We start from the raw sequence: 19,114 nt of genomic DNA, 5'->3' as shown, positions 1-19,114 counted from the left end.
CAAAAAATGATAGGATTTTCTTCTTTTTTAAGGCTGAATAGCATCCCATAGGGAATATATACAGTTGTTCCTCAGTACCCATGGGGAATTGGTTCCAGCACCCCTCTGGGGATACCAGGAATGCTCAAGTCCCTCATATAAAATGGCATAGTATTTGTGTATAACCTATATGCATCCTCCTATACCCTTTAAATCATCTCTAAATATGATGCCTAATACAATGTAAATAATTGTTATTCTGTATCATTTAGGGAATAGTGACAAGAAAAAAAGTCTGTACATGTTCAGTACAGACATAAGCATCCTTCCCCACCTCCTCCCAAATATTTTCAGAGTTTGGTTAAATCTATGTGCAGATCCACAGATAACAGAGGGCTGACTCTATCCCATTTTTTTTTTAATCCATTCATCCAGTAATAGACACTTAGGTCAAGTTCTTATCCTGGCTTTTGCAAATAATGCTGCAACAAATATGGTAGTGCAGATATCTTTTTGACATACTAATTTTATTTCTTTTCTTTTTTTAGATGAAGTCTTACCCTATTGCACAGGGTGTCACCACGCCCAGCTAATATTTTTTGTAATTTTAGTGGAGACAGGGTTTCACCATGTTGGACAGGCTGGTCCTAAACTCCTGACCTCAGGTGATCTGCCCACCTTGGCCTCCCAAAGTGCTGGGATTACAGGTGGGAGCTGCTGTGCCCAGCTTCATTTCTTTTTGATATAGACCCAGTAATGGTATTGCTGGATCATACAGTCATATTGCTGTTTTTCTTAGGCTTCAAATTGTATTAAGTTAATGTAATTTTAGTTTATAGATAGGACTGCATTTCCTTTGCTACAAGTCTGTCATCGAAAAGCTTAAGTAGCACTAGTTCAGAAGATGTCTATAGCTTTTCTAGTTTTTTACCTGCCAGCTCTACTTTTTAGCCCTTTGTTCCTTTTTTTTTTTTTGACAGAGTCTCACTCTGTTGCCCAGGCTAGAGTGCAGTGACACTATCTCAGCTCATTGCAACCTCCGTTTCCCAGGTTCAAATGATTGTCCTGCCTCAGCCTCCCAAGCAGCTGGGATTACAGGCATGAGCTACCATGCCTGGCTAATTTTTGTACTTTTAGTAGAGATGGAGTTTTACCATGTTGGCCAGACTAGTCTTGAACTCCTGGCCTGAAGTGATCTGCCTCCTTCAGTATCCTAAAGTGCTGGGATTATAGGTGTAAACCACCACACCTGGCTTTTTTTTTTTTTGGAGACAGAATATCGTTCAGTCACCCAGGCTGTAGTGCAGTGGTGTCATCTCAGGTCACTGCAACCTCCGCCTCCCAGGCTCAAGTGATTCTCCTACCCCAGACCCCCGCGTAGCTGGGACCACAGGTGCCCGCCACCATGGCTGGCTAATTTTTTTGTGTTTTTATAGAAACAGGTTTTACAATATTGGCCAGGCTGGTCTTGAACTCCTGACTTCAGGTAGTGTACCCACCTCAGCCTCCCAAACTGCTGGGATTACAGATGTAAGCCACCACGCCCAGCCCTTTTTTACCTTTAAATTCTATATTTTGATTAGTACAGATTATAATGTATGTGTTATAAAGTATATATACTTTATATTTGTAATTTAAATTGTACTTAAATATTTTTTAATAATTTTCTATATTTATACAGTATACTCTATATTATATAGCATATATATTATAGCAGATAAATATATATACAATAGGGCAAAATTTCCCACTTGACTATAAGACAAAACACTTACCTCAGGTTTGCAGCTTGACAGGGAAAAGCTATCTTTGAATGCCGGGTAGACTCCAGCTATACAAATCCGCTTAATATTGGGAACTGGCTTGATTGTTTTGTTCTTCATTTTGTCATTTAAGTTTCCAGGGGTTAGCAGTACCTCAACATACAAATTTCCACAGCTATCTTAAAAGGTCGTTATTAACATTAGTTAAATGATACAGTTTCTGCTCTACATCATCAAAGCATGTTTCTGTTGGTCTCCTACTACCTGATGGTATCGCCAAGCTAAATTGTTCTTTTCTGGTACTAAAATCTTTAAAAATATATTGGTTGGTAGATTTCTATCATTAAAAGGGAAATTTTAAGGCCCATGTTTTAATTATGTTAGTATTTTTAATCCATTATTGTCAACTAGTGATGTGATCTCTCAACACGTTACCTCCTTGTTTGTGAGGAAGATATTCCTTCTGTAAAATGAGGCACAAATGCTGTTCTTTTAATTTAGGCCAACATGGCAAATACTGAAATTTTCTCTGACCAAAAATATTTTTGTACCGTTTTTCCCTCAAGTTGTCAGTATGTAAAAGTGATTACTTGAGTCAACATTTTTGTACCTTGAATATTTAAAAAGATAATTTCAGAATTAATATTTTACTCTTTGACAACATAATATGAAGCTCAAATAAGTGATATATTTCATTATGATATATTTATTATCTGAAAAGTTTGTAAATGGATTTGATAAGTAATATTATCATCAAAGAGTTAAGCTTTTCAATGAATCTTACCAGGGAAAATAATCAGATTGCTCAATTGAAAAAAATAAAAAATAAAGTCTATATGTTTTGAGGTTGAAGCACATATATGAATTTCAAGTCAGTCATACCTGTTTCACTTTGTAATGTGAAATTCAATTTCTGTCGATAGTCTCTCACATTTAAATCAGAATTACACTTTATATATTAAAGACTTACTTGTCACTGTTTCATATTGGTTATTCTTTGTTTCCCTAGATGGGTGCATGTTTTTCAAAAGTTTTTAATGGGTGTCCCTTGAAAATTCACTGTGCATCATCATGGATAAACCCAGATACAAGAGGTAGTACTGTATGTTTTTATCTGTTATCTTTCTAAGTTTTTAAAACTGGGACCATGAAAGCATTTGTGATTTTATTTATTTTCTGAATATCTTTCTGGGGGAAAAAAAAAGTCTCGTAATTTTTTTTTAAAATTTTAAGGTAAATAAGTTTCTCTGTGCTATTATCAGTGTTTGAAGTGACACATGACACTAAAATTTCACTATATAGTTACCATATCAATATAGTGAAGCCAAGTATTCTATGCCACCCTAGTTTCTTCCAAAAATATTTCTACTGCTGCTGCACAGTAGTCTGGTATCTTTTTTTATTTTTAGAGAAAGGGTCTTGCTGTGCCACCCAGGCTAGAGTGCAGTGGCATGATGATGGCTCACTATAACCTCAAACTTCTGACCTCAGGCAATCCTCCTGCCTCAGCCTCCCAAGTAGCTAGGACTACAGGCACGCACCTGGCTGGTTTTGTTTTTTTTGTTTGTTTGTTTTTGTTTTTTTAATTTTTAATAGAGGTGGGATCTCTCTGTGTTACCCAGGCTGGTCTCAAACTCCTGGGCTCAAGCAATTGTCCTGCCTCAGCTTCCCAAAGTACTGAGATTACAGACATGAGCCACTGGCCAATAGCTTCATTTTTGTCGAAACAGCCGTTATTGAAGGAATTTACTGAGGATCCAGGGTTTAACAAGATCCAGGTTTTAATGACCACTTTCGAGGATCTCTGACCTTAAAAGGGGCCGTAATTAGAATAGTTGTCTTTAGGCACCAACTATATACTGTGTCCTCCCACTGTATATATGAATCTTCATAGCTGTCTGTCTATATAAGATACACACAGAACATTTAAACATGAACATTTTTATATACACACACAAATTCTTACTAAATCTTCTGAGTACTTTTATGTCATAGGCAAGGAAACTGGCATTCAGAGAGATTCATTGTTTGTAGCCAATTGGTGGTAGAAAGGGTTAGTTTCAATCCAGTACTGTCTGACCACAAATCTTATGCCATGAATCTGCCAGTACAAATCTTAAATGCTGGGCACTTTAGGAATGCCCTTAGCATTCTGTACTGTTCTCAACACACTTCAGTTTAATCTAGAAAAGTTCTTGACCTGTTACTCTGTATTATCGTAAAAACAGATCGGGCTGTTGAGAATACTTGTTCTTCAAGTTGCCAGCTTGGATTTCTTTGAAGTGTTCTTTGCTTTCTTTCCTGTTCTAAAGCCTTTTTAATAAATTTCCACTTCTGCTTTTGCTCTTGGGAAAAAAAAAGATTGGACTGGACCATGGCCATGCTTCTCATATCTTTTAGAAGATATTGAGTACCCTAGCAGGTATCCAAGTTTGAGTTAACTTTTTAATAGACAGTGGTCAGATTCTGGGTTATTTTTATAGTGCTTATAGTGTAGCTCTGAAAAAAATATTCTGTAGAAACAATTAAAATCTGTATCAGCTACTTTCATTTTATTTCTGTATGTCAGTTGCACATGATCCTCTCTTAAGGGGGTTTTAGAAAAAGGAGCTGCAGATTCTTTGCCAGTTCTTAGCACTCTCTGATGAGTGAAGAATCTACCATGCCACTCTTCAGAACCTCCCTTACATAAAAATTCTCTTCACTGCTTTGAGGCTAATGTTTACATATAATTCAGTTTATGGGTCTAAAGTATCTAACCTCTTTTTTGTATGCACTGCTTAAAATCATGGTAATTCTTGTATTATATGTTAATACATATTTACGGAAGTTTAGATTATAGAAATCCTATTTTAAAATATTTTATTTACCAAAATCAGTCAGTGAATTACTTTTATTTCAGATCAGTACTTGATCTTTGGTGCCGAAGAAGGGATTTATACCCTGAATCTTAATGAACTTCATGAAACATCAATGGAACAGGTATGTTATTTTGTATATTCTCTTTTTTATTATTTTCAAGTTACTGTAAGTACACATTAGACCAGAAATGAGATTCAGTTTCGTGATTTGCTGCTGCTTTTATTCTTTTTTTTTTCTTTTGAGTCCGAGTCTTACTCTGTTGCCCAGGCTGGAGTGCAGTGGTGTGATCTCAGCTCACTGCAACCTCTGCCTCCAGGTTCAAGCAATTTTTGTATCTCAGCCTCCCAAGTAGCTGGGATTACAGGTACGCACCACCACCACGCCTGGCTAATTTTTGTGTTTTTAGTAGAGACGGGGTTTCACCATGTTTGCCAGGCCGGTCTCAAACTCCTGACCTCAGGTGATATGCCTGCCTCGGCCTCCCAAAGTGCTGGGATTACAGACATGAGCCACCATGCCTGGCTAATTTTTGTGTTTTTAGTAGAGACAAGGTTTCACCATGTTGCTTAGGCTGGTCTCAAACTCTTGGCCTCAAGTGCTGGATTTACAGGTATAAGCCACCCCACCTCTTTTATTCTTAAAACCTTCTTCAGGTTGGGCACAGTGGTTCATGCCTGTATTCCCAACACTTTGGGAGGCCAAGGCAGGCATATCACCTGAGGTCAGGAGTTTGAGACCAGCCTGGCCAACATGGTGAAACCCTGTCTCTACTAAAGATACAAAAATTAGCTGGGCATGATGGCGTGCGCCTATAGTCCCAGCTGCTCGTAAGGCTTATACAGGAGAATCACTTGAATCCAAGAGAAGGTTACAGTGAGCCAAGATCATGCCATTTCACTCTAGCCTGGGAAACAAGAGTGAAACTCTGTCTCAAAAAAAAAAAAGAAAGAAAAGAAAAAACAAAACCTTCATGAAGTATGTTCTAATTACCAGATACTGAAGACATATTCACAGGCCTAATCCATACCCTTGAGAAGCTCATGATCTAATAGGGAAAACAGACATATAAACCAGTAACTACAACACTCAGGGTTAGATGTCATATTATGAATTGAGTATAAGACATTGGTCACAGAGGTGGAGGTCACCAGCACCTCCTGTGAAGATATGAGAAAGAGGGGCATTTGAGATGGACCTTAAATGATGAATAGAAGTTTGCCACACAGACAGGATAAGCATGACGGCATTGAGATGCGAAGTAGCATGGCAAGTATAGGAACCGTGAACAGTTTTATTGAGATATAATTCACATATCATACAATTCACCCATTTAAAGTGTACAATCGAGTGGTTTTTAGTATGTTCACAGGGTTGTGCATCTATTACCACTATCAATTTTAGGACATTTTCATCATCTCCAAAAGAACCTCCATAATCATTAGTGGTCATTCCCCATTTCTCTCCTCTTCTCCCACAGTATGGGGATATTTTTGAGTGTCACAATGAGTGGGGGAAGCTTTTGCCATTTAGTAACCAGGAGTCAGGAACATGAAACAACCTGCAAACTGATCATGATGATGATCTTAATAGCTAGTATACTTACATAAAGCTGTGTGTCAGGCACTGTTTTTAAATGCTTAATCTATAATATTTAGTCTTCATGAAACCTCTCAGAGGTAGACACCATTGTTATTCTCATTTTGCAGTTAAGAAAACTAAAGCACAGAAGGGATTAGTAACTTGCCAAAGATTCCACAGCTATTCAGTGGCTAGACAAGCTAGCTCCAGATTCCATGCCCTTAACTACTTCACCATATTCTCTCTCCCAGTTGTATGGTTCCTGTAGAGAAATGCTGGACCTAGAGAAAGAGCAAAGATCTAGAATTGGCCTAATTGAATGACCAATTCAACATGGAGGTTGAGGAGAGGTCTAGGTTAACTTCCAGTTTTCCACTTGAGTGACTGGGTGCATGACAGTAACAGAAAGGGTGTATAGTATATTGAAGGATATGTTGATTTGAAGAGAATGGTAAATACATTCGCTTTGGTCGTAGTAGCATGGCAAGTATAGGAACTTCAGTTTTCTCAACTGTGAAATGAGAATAACAGTGGTGTCTACCTCTTGAGTTTGGAATTCCTTCAGGATGTGTAACTAATTCCCTTTTATCAATATAAATTGATTATAAGGCCTGGTGTTGTGGCTCATGCCTGTAATCCTAGCACTTTGGGAGGCTGAGGCGGGTGACTGAGGTCAGGTGTTTGACCTCACCTGAGGTCAGCCTGGCCAATAAGTGAAACCCCGTCTCTACTAAAAATACAAAAATTAGCTGGACATAGCTGTGTGCACCTGAAGTCCTCGATACTTGGGAGGCTGAGACAGGAGAATCACTTGAACTCAGGAGGCAGAGGTTGCAGTGAGCTGAGAGTGCACCACTGCCCTCCAGCCTGGATGGTGGAGCAAGACTCCATCTCAAAAATAAAAATAAAAATAAAAAAATTGATAACAAAGTAGAAAAAAAAATCTGTAATGATTTATTCATTACTAAACATTTTCATCTTCATATTTTTAAATCAGATTTTCTAACAAGATCCTAAACTACATGATACATTGTAAATCTTTTAATCTGGAAATGGTATACACTGAAATGGCTGAAAAGTGCCTAAGAACAGGGAAAGGGAGGAAAAGGATCTTGTAATTATAATAATTAGTAAATAAGTAATTCAAAGGTAGTAATATTTTTCTTGGGTATAATGAGAAATCCAAAAATAATATTGGTAACAATATTAATTGTAAGGCGTAAGACCAACTTTATGCATAGGTGAAGTAAGCATTTATCAACCTAATTTGAAGAAGAAATTTGAAGAATTTGTTGTCGTTTTTGAGACAGGGTTTTATTCTGTCACCCAGGATGGTGGGCCGTGGCGTGAACACAGCCCACTGCAGGCTTGACCTCCTGGGCTCAAGTGACTTTCCCACCTCAGCATCCTCGGTAGCTGGGACTACAGGCACATCCACAATGCCCAGCTCATTTTTTGGTATTTTGTAGAGACTGGAATTTCACTTTGTTGCGCAGGCTGGTCTCGAACTCCAGGACTCAAGCAGTCCTTCTGCCTTAGCCACCCCAAGTGCTGGGATTACAGGTGTTAGCCACCAGGCCTGGCCAGGACTCTTAAGAGAAGGCACCCATCAACCACACATAGCCCCAGTCTGTAATTCCCTTCTTAGTTGCTTTAGCATTTGAAATTACATTACTAGAGTAATTTTTTTTGAAACATTGCCCTTTAAAGGAAGCATTTTTTTCTATACAAGTAAAGAATTAGTATATGTGGAGCCTGATGTTTTCATCTTACTATGAAATTGATGATTAGGTTGATTTTCTCTAGACTTTTGGGGAAAGAAACAGCGGCAATGAGCCTACTAGACAGGGGAAGATTCTGAAAGGTGAGAAGATGACACAAAGCAGGGTCCTGATTTAAAATTTTTATCTGCCTTTATTATTTATAACTAACATTTATTCAGTATTCTATGTGTGTCAGACACTCTTCTAACTGCTTTACAAGGAATATCTTGTTTAATTACCATACAGCCCTGTGAGATACAGATACTGTTTTATAGATAAGAACACTTGAGACAGAGATTCAGTAAATTACCCAAGATCACACAGAGTCATTGATAAAACAGATATATGAGCCAAGGCAGAATATAGAAGCTACCCTTTTTAACTGTTATCTTCTTTTTTATTAAACTGATTATTTCACCTAGAACCTAACTTGCTAATGGAAGAAATCATTGAAAGTCTAGTAAAGCTTTAGAGTTTTAAAAGTTGTTAAAAATGGAAATTCAAAATGAAATCCAGTACTTTTCAAAATAAAACTATACATAAATACCTTTTCATTGTCCCTATGTAAAAAATTGGAAAAGAATTTGTGTCTTGTCCTGTTACTTTATGTATGTTTATATTAAATAAGCAAACCCACTTATATTTGCAAATATATAATTTCATAATAAGTCATAGATGTGGTATTGATAAATACTTTTTAAGTGGATATTTGTATGAAAAGTAACCCAGTTCAACACTTGAATTAAATAAAAATCTGTTTCTTGCTACTTTGATAACATGTACTGATATGTGGCCTGGAATAAGTCATTGCCCCTTCTCTGCCTGATTTTTTCAGTATAGCCAATGAAGTCCCAATTTTGTTGTGAATTTTTTGTGAAAAGCAGAAAGTAGGAAATGGATGTTGATATCTTCTCTATCTGAGGCACAGGTATAGGCATATTTTACAAATTAAAAAACTATATTGGCAATGCCACATTTTACATGTTTGGAGAAATTGGGTATTTTATGTAAGTACGTTTTCCCAGTAAATGAAATAAAATTTTTATTAAGATGTTACTTTGTTTCTCCTCCCTTTTATTATTACCTTTTCTCTTTTAGTTATTCAGTCCGATTATTATTACTGTGTTTCCATAATGTCCTTAGAGGCCTTGATGTGTTTGCCCATTCATCCCTGCATTCTCTGTATTCCCTTCTCTCGTCTCAGTTGGTTTGGGAGTAATTCATTGTAGGAATTGCCAGAGCAAACCTAGCAACAAAGGTTGTTAAATTGGAATGCTTAATAATGTACATCAGTGGCTCTCAAACTTCAGTCTGCCCCAGAATTACTTGGCAGTCTGGTTAAACCATAGATTCCTGGGTGCTCCTTCAGAACTTCTTGCTTCAGTAGGTCTGGGGTGAGGTCCAAGAATTTACATTTCTACCATGTGCCCAGGTGTTGCTGATGCTGCTGGTCCAAGGACCAGTTTAAAAACCACTGATAGGCATAACAGAATGTCTTAATGAGAGTAGTTTTTTTTTTTTCTTTAATATATAGATTGTGTTCCATGAAATTCCCTTTTCTTTGCCATAAATTGTGACCACTTTCAGGCTTCCAGAGATGCCTCTCACTTCTTATGGTACTAAATTTTAGTAATTAATTTCCTATATATTTGTATCTCCTTTATGTTTATGAGTTTTCATCATATTCTATGTCAGCCTTTTTTTCCCTCCATACCTAGTGTTTCTGTATCCTGTGTTCCACTACACAATGATCGTTTTTTTCTGTATCATATACTCTAGAAGCTATGCATTGCATATTATGCCTAGATAGATATGTTTGGGGAGAAGTAGACAGGAGAGTCTTACAACCACAGAACCAGAATAAAAGAATAGATGTTATTTGAAAATGTTCTTATTCCCTGCATAGTTTGGGCTTACATAGCCCTTAATCATAAGAGAGACTTGAGCTGAACATATCATGTTTAGGCTAAAATTACATTGCTAATTTATTTTTTCTCTCACATAATATGTATGTATGTATATCATCTTGTTTTGACTCCTTGATAAAGTTAATTTCTGTTGAAAATAACTTACTTTTTAAAGAACTGACCTATTGATAATGACAGCTAACATGATTACTGTGTACAGATTTACATTTCTATTATGTATTATTCTTTGTAAATTTTGTGTCTTTTTTTAATCAGCTATTCCCTCGAAGGTGTACATGGTTGTATGTAATGAACAATTGCTTGCTATCAATATCTGGTAAGTATTTTAGTTTTTAAATACCTTACAATTGTTACTATTTGTTATTAGCTTTTATGTCATATCTGTTTTTCTTTGTAGGTAAAGCTTCTCAGCTTTATTCCCATAATTTACCAGGGCTTTTTGATTATGCAAGACAAATGCAAAAGTTACCTGTTGCTATTCCAGCACACAAACTCCCTGACAGAATACTGCCAAGGTAAGAGTGTATCCTTAGAGGCAATATGATGTTAACAGTTCATTCTCATAAATTCATGCTACAGAAAGTGAAAGAGCACTCAGTTTGGGTTAATAGAAATCATGTATGATGAAAAAATAATACGTAATATATTTTAACAAGTGTTTATTGATAACACTCTTGTTCTAAAATTTTTCTGCTTTATACTTTGAAATTACACCAGATATTTTCTCTGAATTTTTAATTCTTAAAACTAGTTTTTTTCTTGTACTTTGCCATAAATTTTCATTGCATATATTGCCTTTGCTTTTTATATATGTATTTGTGTTAACTTTATAAAATTTTTCTCAAAGTAAAGTTTCTATACCTAGAAAATAAAAATGATTTATTGAAAAATGTTTTTGCAACCTGGCATGGTGGCTTGTAGCTATAATCCCCATACTTTGAGAGGCTGAGGCAGGAAGATGGCTTGAGGGTAGGAGTTTGAGACCAGACTGAGCAACATAGCGAGACCTCATCTCTACAAAAAATATTTTTTTAAAAATTAGCCAGACATGGTCCTCGAGCCTGTGGTTCCAGCTACTCAGGAGGCTGAAGTGGGAGGATCACTTGAGCCCTGGAGGTGAAGGCTTCAGTAAGCTGTGATCATGCCACTACACTCCAGCCTGGGCAACAAAGCAAGACTATGTCTCAGTGTTTTTCATTAGAAGATAATTGGTTTTGAGGGGTTTTGCTTTTCTGCATACAATAATTTTTTATTATGCTCTGTTCTTTCGTTGCTTATTATAATATTGGACCTCTTTATTGACTGAAAGATTTTCTAACTCTGGTATATATTGTATTTTATAAAGACTTTATAATATGGCCATTCTTTTTTATAATATCTGTTGTAAAGCAGCTAACATAAAACCTTTATTTTTAAGTACCTTGACAATGTGCTGTTCTCTGTTGCTGAGTTTACAGTGTAGCTAAAATTTGCTCTTATGTATACATAATCTTTTTAAAAATTAGACTTTTTGATGAAAATCATATAAAAATATATAGGATGTTCTCTTTTCTTAAAATAGATTATACAAATTTCTTTTTTTTTTTTTTTTTTTTGGTGACAGAGTCTCTCTCTGTGGCCCAGGCTGGAGTGCAGTGGCATCATCTCAGTTCACTGCAATCTCCACCTTCTGGGTTCAAGCAATTCTCCTGCCTCAGCCTCCTGAATATCTGGGATTACAGGTGCACACCATCATGCCCAGCTAATTTTTGTTGTTGTTGTTGTTGAATTTTTAGTAGAGATGGGGTTTCACCATGTTGGTCAGGCTGGAGGGTGTACAAATTTCATTGGGATCATTTCACGATTACTCAGAGTTGGACTCGATTTATTATATTTTACTATAATTATACATAAAGTGCCCTCAAGGGCTATATGACGCATTGACTTGGATGCATTTACGTCTTGATATCTTTTATTAGAATAGAGACCCTTTTAGCATATTTGCTTTTAGCTTTGTTCAGTTCTTTCAGATTTTACTGAATACACCAATTGTGTATGAAATGTCCCATGTATAGATGAGACAAAATTGAGTAAGATATAGTTTCTTCCTTTAAGGAGTTTCCATATGGTATGATTTTGCCTATGCTGAAGATAGGTATTCAATGTACCATATTATAATTCATTTTTAGTAAAGCATAAGCTTTGGAATTCAAGTAAAGTTGAATTTAAATCCTGGATCATTCACTTACTAGATATGGGACCTGGGATAAATTATACAACCTCTCCCCGTCTATTCAGCTGTAGGTGTATTTCACCTCCAGGTTATTATTTCAGGGATCTTATTGTAATCAATCTTTAGTGTTTGTAGTAGTAACAGCCACAAATACGTCCTTCCCACTTTCTTCAGTTTCATTATCTAGTAATTAATGACTGTAAAATCTCTTAATTCTCTCACTTATTGGCAGGAAACGTAAAACCCTTTTAGCATAATAATATTTTATATATGTGTATTCATACCATTTCTTCTGCCATACAGTTAGCACATCTTGAGCCTCTACTGAGCATCTTGTTAATCTGACAATAAGGAGCCTCATGGTTCTCATTCTGCAAATAGGTACTCACTGTACCATACTATAATCCATTTTTAGTAAAGCATAAGCTTTGGAATTCAAATACAGTTGAATTTAAATCCTGGAACATTCACCTACTATGTATGGAACTTTGGTTAAAATATACAACCTCTCCACATATATTCAGCTGTAAACGGAACCAGTGTACTGGTTTGAAAATGATAAATTGTATATATAAAGTACCTACCACAGCACCTAGTAAGCACTCAAAAAAATAGACCTATTGACATCATTATCAGGCATGATAAATTGAACTATGCCTTGTAGTATACCCTAAAATATCCTATCTTAACTACATTCAGACTATTAGTTAATTTAGAATTCCAGTTAATTGGGTGCTGGTAAAATAAGTTGTATTGCCTTTCATAAAATCATGACTAAAATAAAGGAAGTCTGTAGATTACTATAGAACATTAACTAAATTTTTGAACATTTCAATGTACTGCCCACAACTCTATTTTGAAAAGTTTTTGACATCCTTAATTCTCAGCCATACTTAATAGTTGATTTTTGTTTGTGTAGTAGTCATCCCTATGGTCTTTCAGAACTTGCAGTTAATCTTCCTGGGCTTTGACCAGTTCCGTGTTTTAACTCATATGTTAGCTTTGGGAGCCAGGAGACAAGTTCACAAGTGTGGACAGGAACATTAAACTTTTTGCCAGCTGAAATCTATCAGGAACTTGGTTCTGATTTTTTTAAACTCTAAAAAGCACTTTGGTCCAAAGCAGATTCATTGAGAGTGTGGGGAGTTTTTTGTTTTGTTTTGTTTTGTTTTGTTTTGTTTTGTTTTAAGCTGCATTAAACTCCAATGTATATGAAAGGGGCGTTTTTATAATTATAAATTATAATGTGACATCTTTCCTAATATAAAGTTAGTCAACCATATAATGAGGTGTTTTAATCAGAAATTGGAAATCAGAATATTCTAGGTTGCCGTTGTAGTTCAAAATCTGAATAAATTCTGTATCATTGTTTAGGTGTCACAGTATGAAGAACATTTTGATTCACAAAGACAAGTACTTAAAAATAGTTAACAGTTTTTAACAGCTTACCTTGCAAACTCCAAATAATGTTCACTTAAATTGATATAACATGTGCTTCCAGCTACTGGGGAGGCTGAGGCAGGAGAATCACTTGAACCCTAGAGGCAGAGGTTGCAGTGACCCAAGATTGCACCACTGCACTCCAGCCAGGGTGACAGAATGAGACCCTCTCTCAAAAAAGACCTGAGCAAAAATCCAGCCTCAGATTTCTAGGCTGTAACCTACCTCGTTGTTGGAGGGACTAAATGACACAGATGTGTAAAATGCATGGCACATAGTAAGAACTCAGTAAATGAAGCTACAGTCATGGCTTTTCATAAATCGTCAATATATAAAATATATTAATGGTTAAAATTAAAGTACTACAATATTATATTTAATATATGCTTGGCCATCACTCAGTTGCCAATTGCATGATAAGAACATCCATTAGGAAAATTCTCCTGAGCTTGTTTGGAATTGTATTGAACATCAGACATGTGCTGTACAATTTTATATAAAATTGTACAACTCTAATTTAAAAAAAGACTTACACAGAGCAATCTTTGGCAAATTTACACATTTAAGTTTAAGTGGCTTATGCCTATAATCCCAGCACTTGGGGAGGCTGCACTTTGGACAGATTACTTGAGCTGCAGGAGTTTGAGGCCAGCCTGGGCACCATGGTGAAATCCTGTCTCTTTCTTATAAAAATTATTTTTTTTAAAAAAAAAGAGTGTAAATGTGTGTACAGGTCAGGCACAGTTGCTCATACCTGTAATCCCAGGACTTTGGGAGGCCGAGGCAGGCATATCACTTGAGTCAGGGGTTCAAGACCAGCCTGGGCAACATGGAGAAACCTTGTCTCTACTAAAAATACAAAGATTAGCTAGGCATGGTGGCTGGTGCCTGTAATACAACTACAGCTAGTGCTCGACTTACGACCACGATTGCGACCGGCAGACCAGTCGTAACACGATTTGGTTGTAAGTTGAGTAGGCTATATGTACAGTTGAAATGGTGCACTCGGAGATGGTAGTGGTAGTGCTGCCAGAAGCTGGTCCGCCCTGTCGTACGCCCAGCTGGGCAACGTTTGCGCTGCCAGACGCAGAGCAGTCGTCGCTAGCGATTGTGGTCGTAAAGTCGAATGGTCATAAGTTGCATAGGTCGTAAGTCGATCAATACCTGTATTTGAGAAGCTGAGGCAGGAGAATAACTTGAACCTGGGAGGCAGAGTTTGCAGTGAGCTGAGGTCGTGCCACTGCATTCCACCCTAGGCTACAGAGCAAGACTGTCTCAAAAAATAAATAAAAATCTTTGGCTGGCTGCAGTGGGTCACACCTGTAATCCCAGCACTTTGGGAGGCTGAGGCAGACAGATCACCTGAGTTCAGGAGTCCGAGACCAGCCTGGACAACATGGCGCAACCCTGTGTCTACTAAAAATACAAAAATTAGGTGGTTATGATGGTAGGCACCTATAGTCCCTGCTATTCGGAGTTCTGAGACAGCAGAATTGCTTGAGCCGAGGAGGCAGAGGTTACAGTGAACCAAGATCACGCCTCGTCCAAAAAATAAAATAAATGTAGTTAAAAAAAAAAAGTATGTACAGAAATGGCTTTACCTTGAGGTTTTTACAGTTTGATGCACCAGCTGTATTTATTATATTAAGTTACATTTTAAAAGACATTTGCGTGTATGTGTAGTTTTTAAATTGTAGTTTTAAAAAAAATTCAGAATTGATTTTTATCTATTAAATTCAAGTCAGATGTTTGCAAAACCTCTATAGCACCTTTGCAGAAAATCCATATCCCACTTTTCCTTAATAGAGAAATATAGATTTCTAAATAAAAGAAGCTCTTGACAAATCGTTATAGTAAGACAACTTTCTACATAACTTAAATTTATTACATGTACTAAAAATATCTTTCCCCAGTTTTTGGCTTATCTTTTCACTTTCTCAATAGTATCTTCTAGTAAACTAAAGTTACTAATTCAATAATTGACTGCCATCTGTAGTTTGAGGTGCTAGGAATGAATCAGTGGGGGAAAAAGTCCATTAAAATATAACAGCGTTTTCCTGTATGATTTATTCTTTTGTATTTTCGTAAAGAAATCCCAAGGTCACATGTTTCTATAGACTTCTATAGTTTGTTTTCATATTTAAATGCTTAATCCATTTGGAACTGATTGGGGGCCATGAGGAAAGGATCCAGTTGATTCTTAACAGATGGCCTAGCCGGGCGCGGTGGCTCACGCCTGTAATCCCAGCGCTTTGGGAGGCTGAGGTGGGTGGATCACGAGGTCAAGAGATCGAGACCATCCTGGTCAACATGGTGAAACCCCGTCTCTACTAAAAATACAAAAAATTTGCTGGGCATGGTGGCACGTGCCTGTAATCTCAACTTCTCAGGAGGCTGAGGCAGGAGAATTGCCTGAACCCAGGAGGCGGAGGTTGCGGTGAGCCGAGATCGCACCATTGCACTCCAGTCTGGGTAACAAGAGCGAAACTCTGTCTCAAAAAAAAAAAACAAAAAAAAACAAAAAAAAGATGGCCTAGTAGGTCAGCACCAGTTTTGAACTCATCCTTTCTCCACTGATCTGTAACAGTAGCTTTTGCATATACTAAGCTTGCCTACATGTATTATGTACTCACTTTTATTTACATTTAGGAAATTTTCTGTATCAACAAAAATCCCTGAAACCAAGTCGTGTCAGAAGTGTTGTGTTGGTAAGTAAACTGTCCAATAGCATATAGCTCTCTTGCTTCACAGAGCAGCTAAGAAAACCCCATGAGACTCATTGTAAAGTCTGGCATCAAACAGTACTACCTCAGGGTATTCTGCCAGTAATACTTTATTTTTCCCCCTTAAGTAAAACAAATTTCATGGTCATTTCATCTCTGTATAGACTAAGCCTAATATATGGTACCTTGCAAATAATTTATTTGTCAATAAATTGTTTAGCAAACAAATTATTTGTTTAGCAAATAATTTATTGCCTAGGTAAATGGAGAAAGTAGTATGACTTTTTTTTAAGCCGTATTTTATCATACTCTGTTTTACAAGGGTCCTGTTACTTACCGTTCACCATTCTGCTTAGTAATGGCTTGTGAGATTACATTTATTCCTTGAGCATGTGTTTTTATGTCCATGTTCCCCTCACCTAATTTCCTCCCCCACCTCCCTATAACAATTAGTTGTTACATTTGCATGTAGCCAAAGCAAAAAAAATGATTTCTTTTCCTTAAGTTACTGTTATTATAAAAGGGAAGATAAACACATGAGTCATTATACCACAAAGTACAGTGTGGAAAGAACTCTAAACATAGGCTCACCAAAGAAGGTGGCATTTGGGCTAGGCCTCAAAAGAAGGCAGATTCAAATTTTAACTGTGAATAGATGGAGAAGCCATTTCAAAAAGAAGAAATGACACAACATGTGGAGGCAAAAGAAAATTATAAAGTTTACACAATAAATGCTGACTATTCCACTTAGCTGGATACAGATTGTAGAGAGGAGAATGGCAGATGAGCGTGAGCTGTTGGCCTTGTGTGAACATGTACTTTATTACTATGCAGTAAGGAAGGAAGTCTCATGCTAGAGCAGTAGCAGTGCAGATAGCAAGGAAGGAGTGTCTGGGTGTGAAGGGAAAAGATGTCAGAGGTGACTGAGGCCTCAAACCCAAAAGACTGGCAGAAGGGCAGAATGTTGTTAACAGGAAGCAAGAACAGCTGGTTTAGAGCAAAAGAGATGACAGGGTTGGGGTTAGACATGGTAGTTGAATCACTGTTAGAACTTCCAGCAAGTTGAAAGTCTGACTTGACTCTACCTGGGGACAAAGGGGCAGGTTTTTAGGAAAAGTTAGTTATAGGAAATAATTTCCTATATAGACTTTTATATTTTATTTGGCTGGACAGTTTTGCTGTTCACCTCCTCTTTGCCATTTAAATCTTTCAAATCGATGTGAAGTTCATGAATTTTACTGCTGTTCCCTTTTCACAGTTTAATTTTTTAATCTTTATTCCTAACATATTTACTTCACATATATTTACTTTACTTTTTCTGGTTTATAACCAGGAGAAAATTTCAAAATCTGAGGCAATTCAATTTTCTTATTCGTAAATCAGTATTTTAAGGTTTGATTGATGTCTGTCATGTTTTCTAGTGACCATAAGAATTTAATAGAAAGGGTAAAGGTGTACAAGTGTTTTATTTTCAGAAACAAAACATTATTGCCTCTGAATATTACAACCAAATGCACCTAAATGTGTTGTATCTTATGAGTTTTAACAACTTCTTCCCCAATTTGCTTTGACCCTTTTATCAGAATGTTGCCACCTCAGGTAATTTTTCTGCCATCTTAAGACCAAAAGTCCTTCCTCCTCCCCCACAGCCCATTAAAACCAGCAGTTTCATTTGTGCTTACAAATAAAAACCCTACAAGATAAGAGGACATTTCCTGCTATTACCTGAAACAGTATTTTTTCACCTAGCCCTCTAATTAAGAAATTGAACTGGCACCCCACTTTTGATTTTGGTGTATGTTTAGTTTTGGTTTTTTGAGCATGCATTTATTGTCATAAGGACTTTATATTGTAAGAGAACTTATATTTATTTTTTTGCTTTGACAGTAAGAAATCCTTATACAGGCCATAAATACCTATGTGGAGCACTTCAGACTAGCATTGTTCTATTGGAATGGGTTGAACCAATGCAGAAATTTATGTTAATTAAGGTAAGCATTAAAGTCAAACTATGTTATTCTTAGTATAAAAGCTTGTCAACCTTACTGTTCTTTAAAGAAACATTTTTTTCAGTTAATTTTCAAGTTAATTTAATGATTTTGGACAATATAGCAGGGTTGTGAAAGTCTGCCCAAATGTAAGAAACTCAATTGGCCTTAGTAAAAGTTCTATAAGAGACTAGAGAAATAGTTCAAGGGTATGGCAGGAGGGAGCTGGAAATAGTGTCTCCCATGCACAGCCTGATGGCAGAAACAAGTACTAAAAGATCAGTGAAATGTTTCCAAGATACTCTCTGGTTGACCTCCATCACAGCTAAAAACAATATACAGGTTGCAGTTTGGACTAGGAAAACTAGGGATAACCATAATGATGGGGAAGCGAGCTGTTTTTAGTTGTATACCTACTTATTAATTTGCCCAGGCCTTTCCACAGATTTTTTTTTTTTTTTTGCTTAAGTTTTTCTAGAATCATTTAATTAGTGAATAATTTTTAAAATACTATTATTTATCTATAGCTGACATTTAAAGAAAAACTAACATTTAAAATGTGTGAAGTACAGGCTGTTAGTTACATCAAGGAAATACCAAATTAATTTTTAGAGTTCTTTCCTTTGCTGTTATATATGGACTAAGTGGTCTTATTTCATGTGCATTTGATCTCAGTAGAAATTGGAGTCAGAATATAGCTGGAGTGGGGTTCTTACTAAATTTTATAGTATTAAGATGTTTAAAGGTATTCACTCCTATTGTTTTAAATCCTATACGTGACAAAGAAATCTAGTTTTCATTTTTATATCAGTGTTAACCTCAAGAAGAAAATATAGTATGAAGAATTTGAAACCTATTGAAGTATTAATTCTACAGGT

At 36.4% G+C, this 19,114-nt stretch overlaps 1 protein-coding gene across 4 annotated transcripts in view; it reads left to right on the top strand.

Moving 5' to 3' along the window:
* Nucleotides 1-19,114, top strand: part of MAP4K3 (mitogen-activated protein kinase kinase kinase kinase 3) — a 188,386-nt gene that overhangs the window by 154,725 nt on the left and 14,547 nt on the right. For all 4 annotated transcript variants that reach the window (XR_004257220.1, XM_032239391.1, XM_032239393.1 and 1 more), the window contains 6 exons: nucleotides 2,752-2,836; nucleotides 4,645-4,724; nucleotides 10,129-10,189; nucleotides 10,271-10,388; nucleotides 16,175-16,233; nucleotides 18,136-18,239. Coding sequence is in view for 3 of the 4 variants with exons in the window: in XM_032239391.1 (XP_032095282.1) it covers nucleotides 2,752-2,836; nucleotides 4,645-4,724; nucleotides 10,129-10,189; nucleotides 10,271-10,388; nucleotides 16,175-16,233; nucleotides 18,136-18,239 (507 nt within the window). In the remaining variant the exon portion in view is untranslated. The remainder of the gene's footprint in view (nucleotides 1-2,751; nucleotides 2,837-4,644; nucleotides 4,725-10,128; nucleotides 10,190-10,270; nucleotides 10,389-16,174; nucleotides 16,234-18,135; nucleotides 18,240-19,114) is intronic.

Source organism: Sapajus apella, unplaced genomic scaffold (genome assembly GCF_009761245.1).
Source record: "Sapajus apella isolate SASKATOON/1434 unplaced genomic scaffold, GSC_monkey_1.0 scaffold44, whole genome shotgun sequence".
NCBI lineage: Eukaryota > Metazoa > Chordata > Mammalia > Primates > Cebidae > Sapajus > Sapajus apella.
The sequence above is the reverse complement of the archived record's forward strand: the minus strand, read 5'-3'. Positions and strand labels throughout refer to the sequence as shown.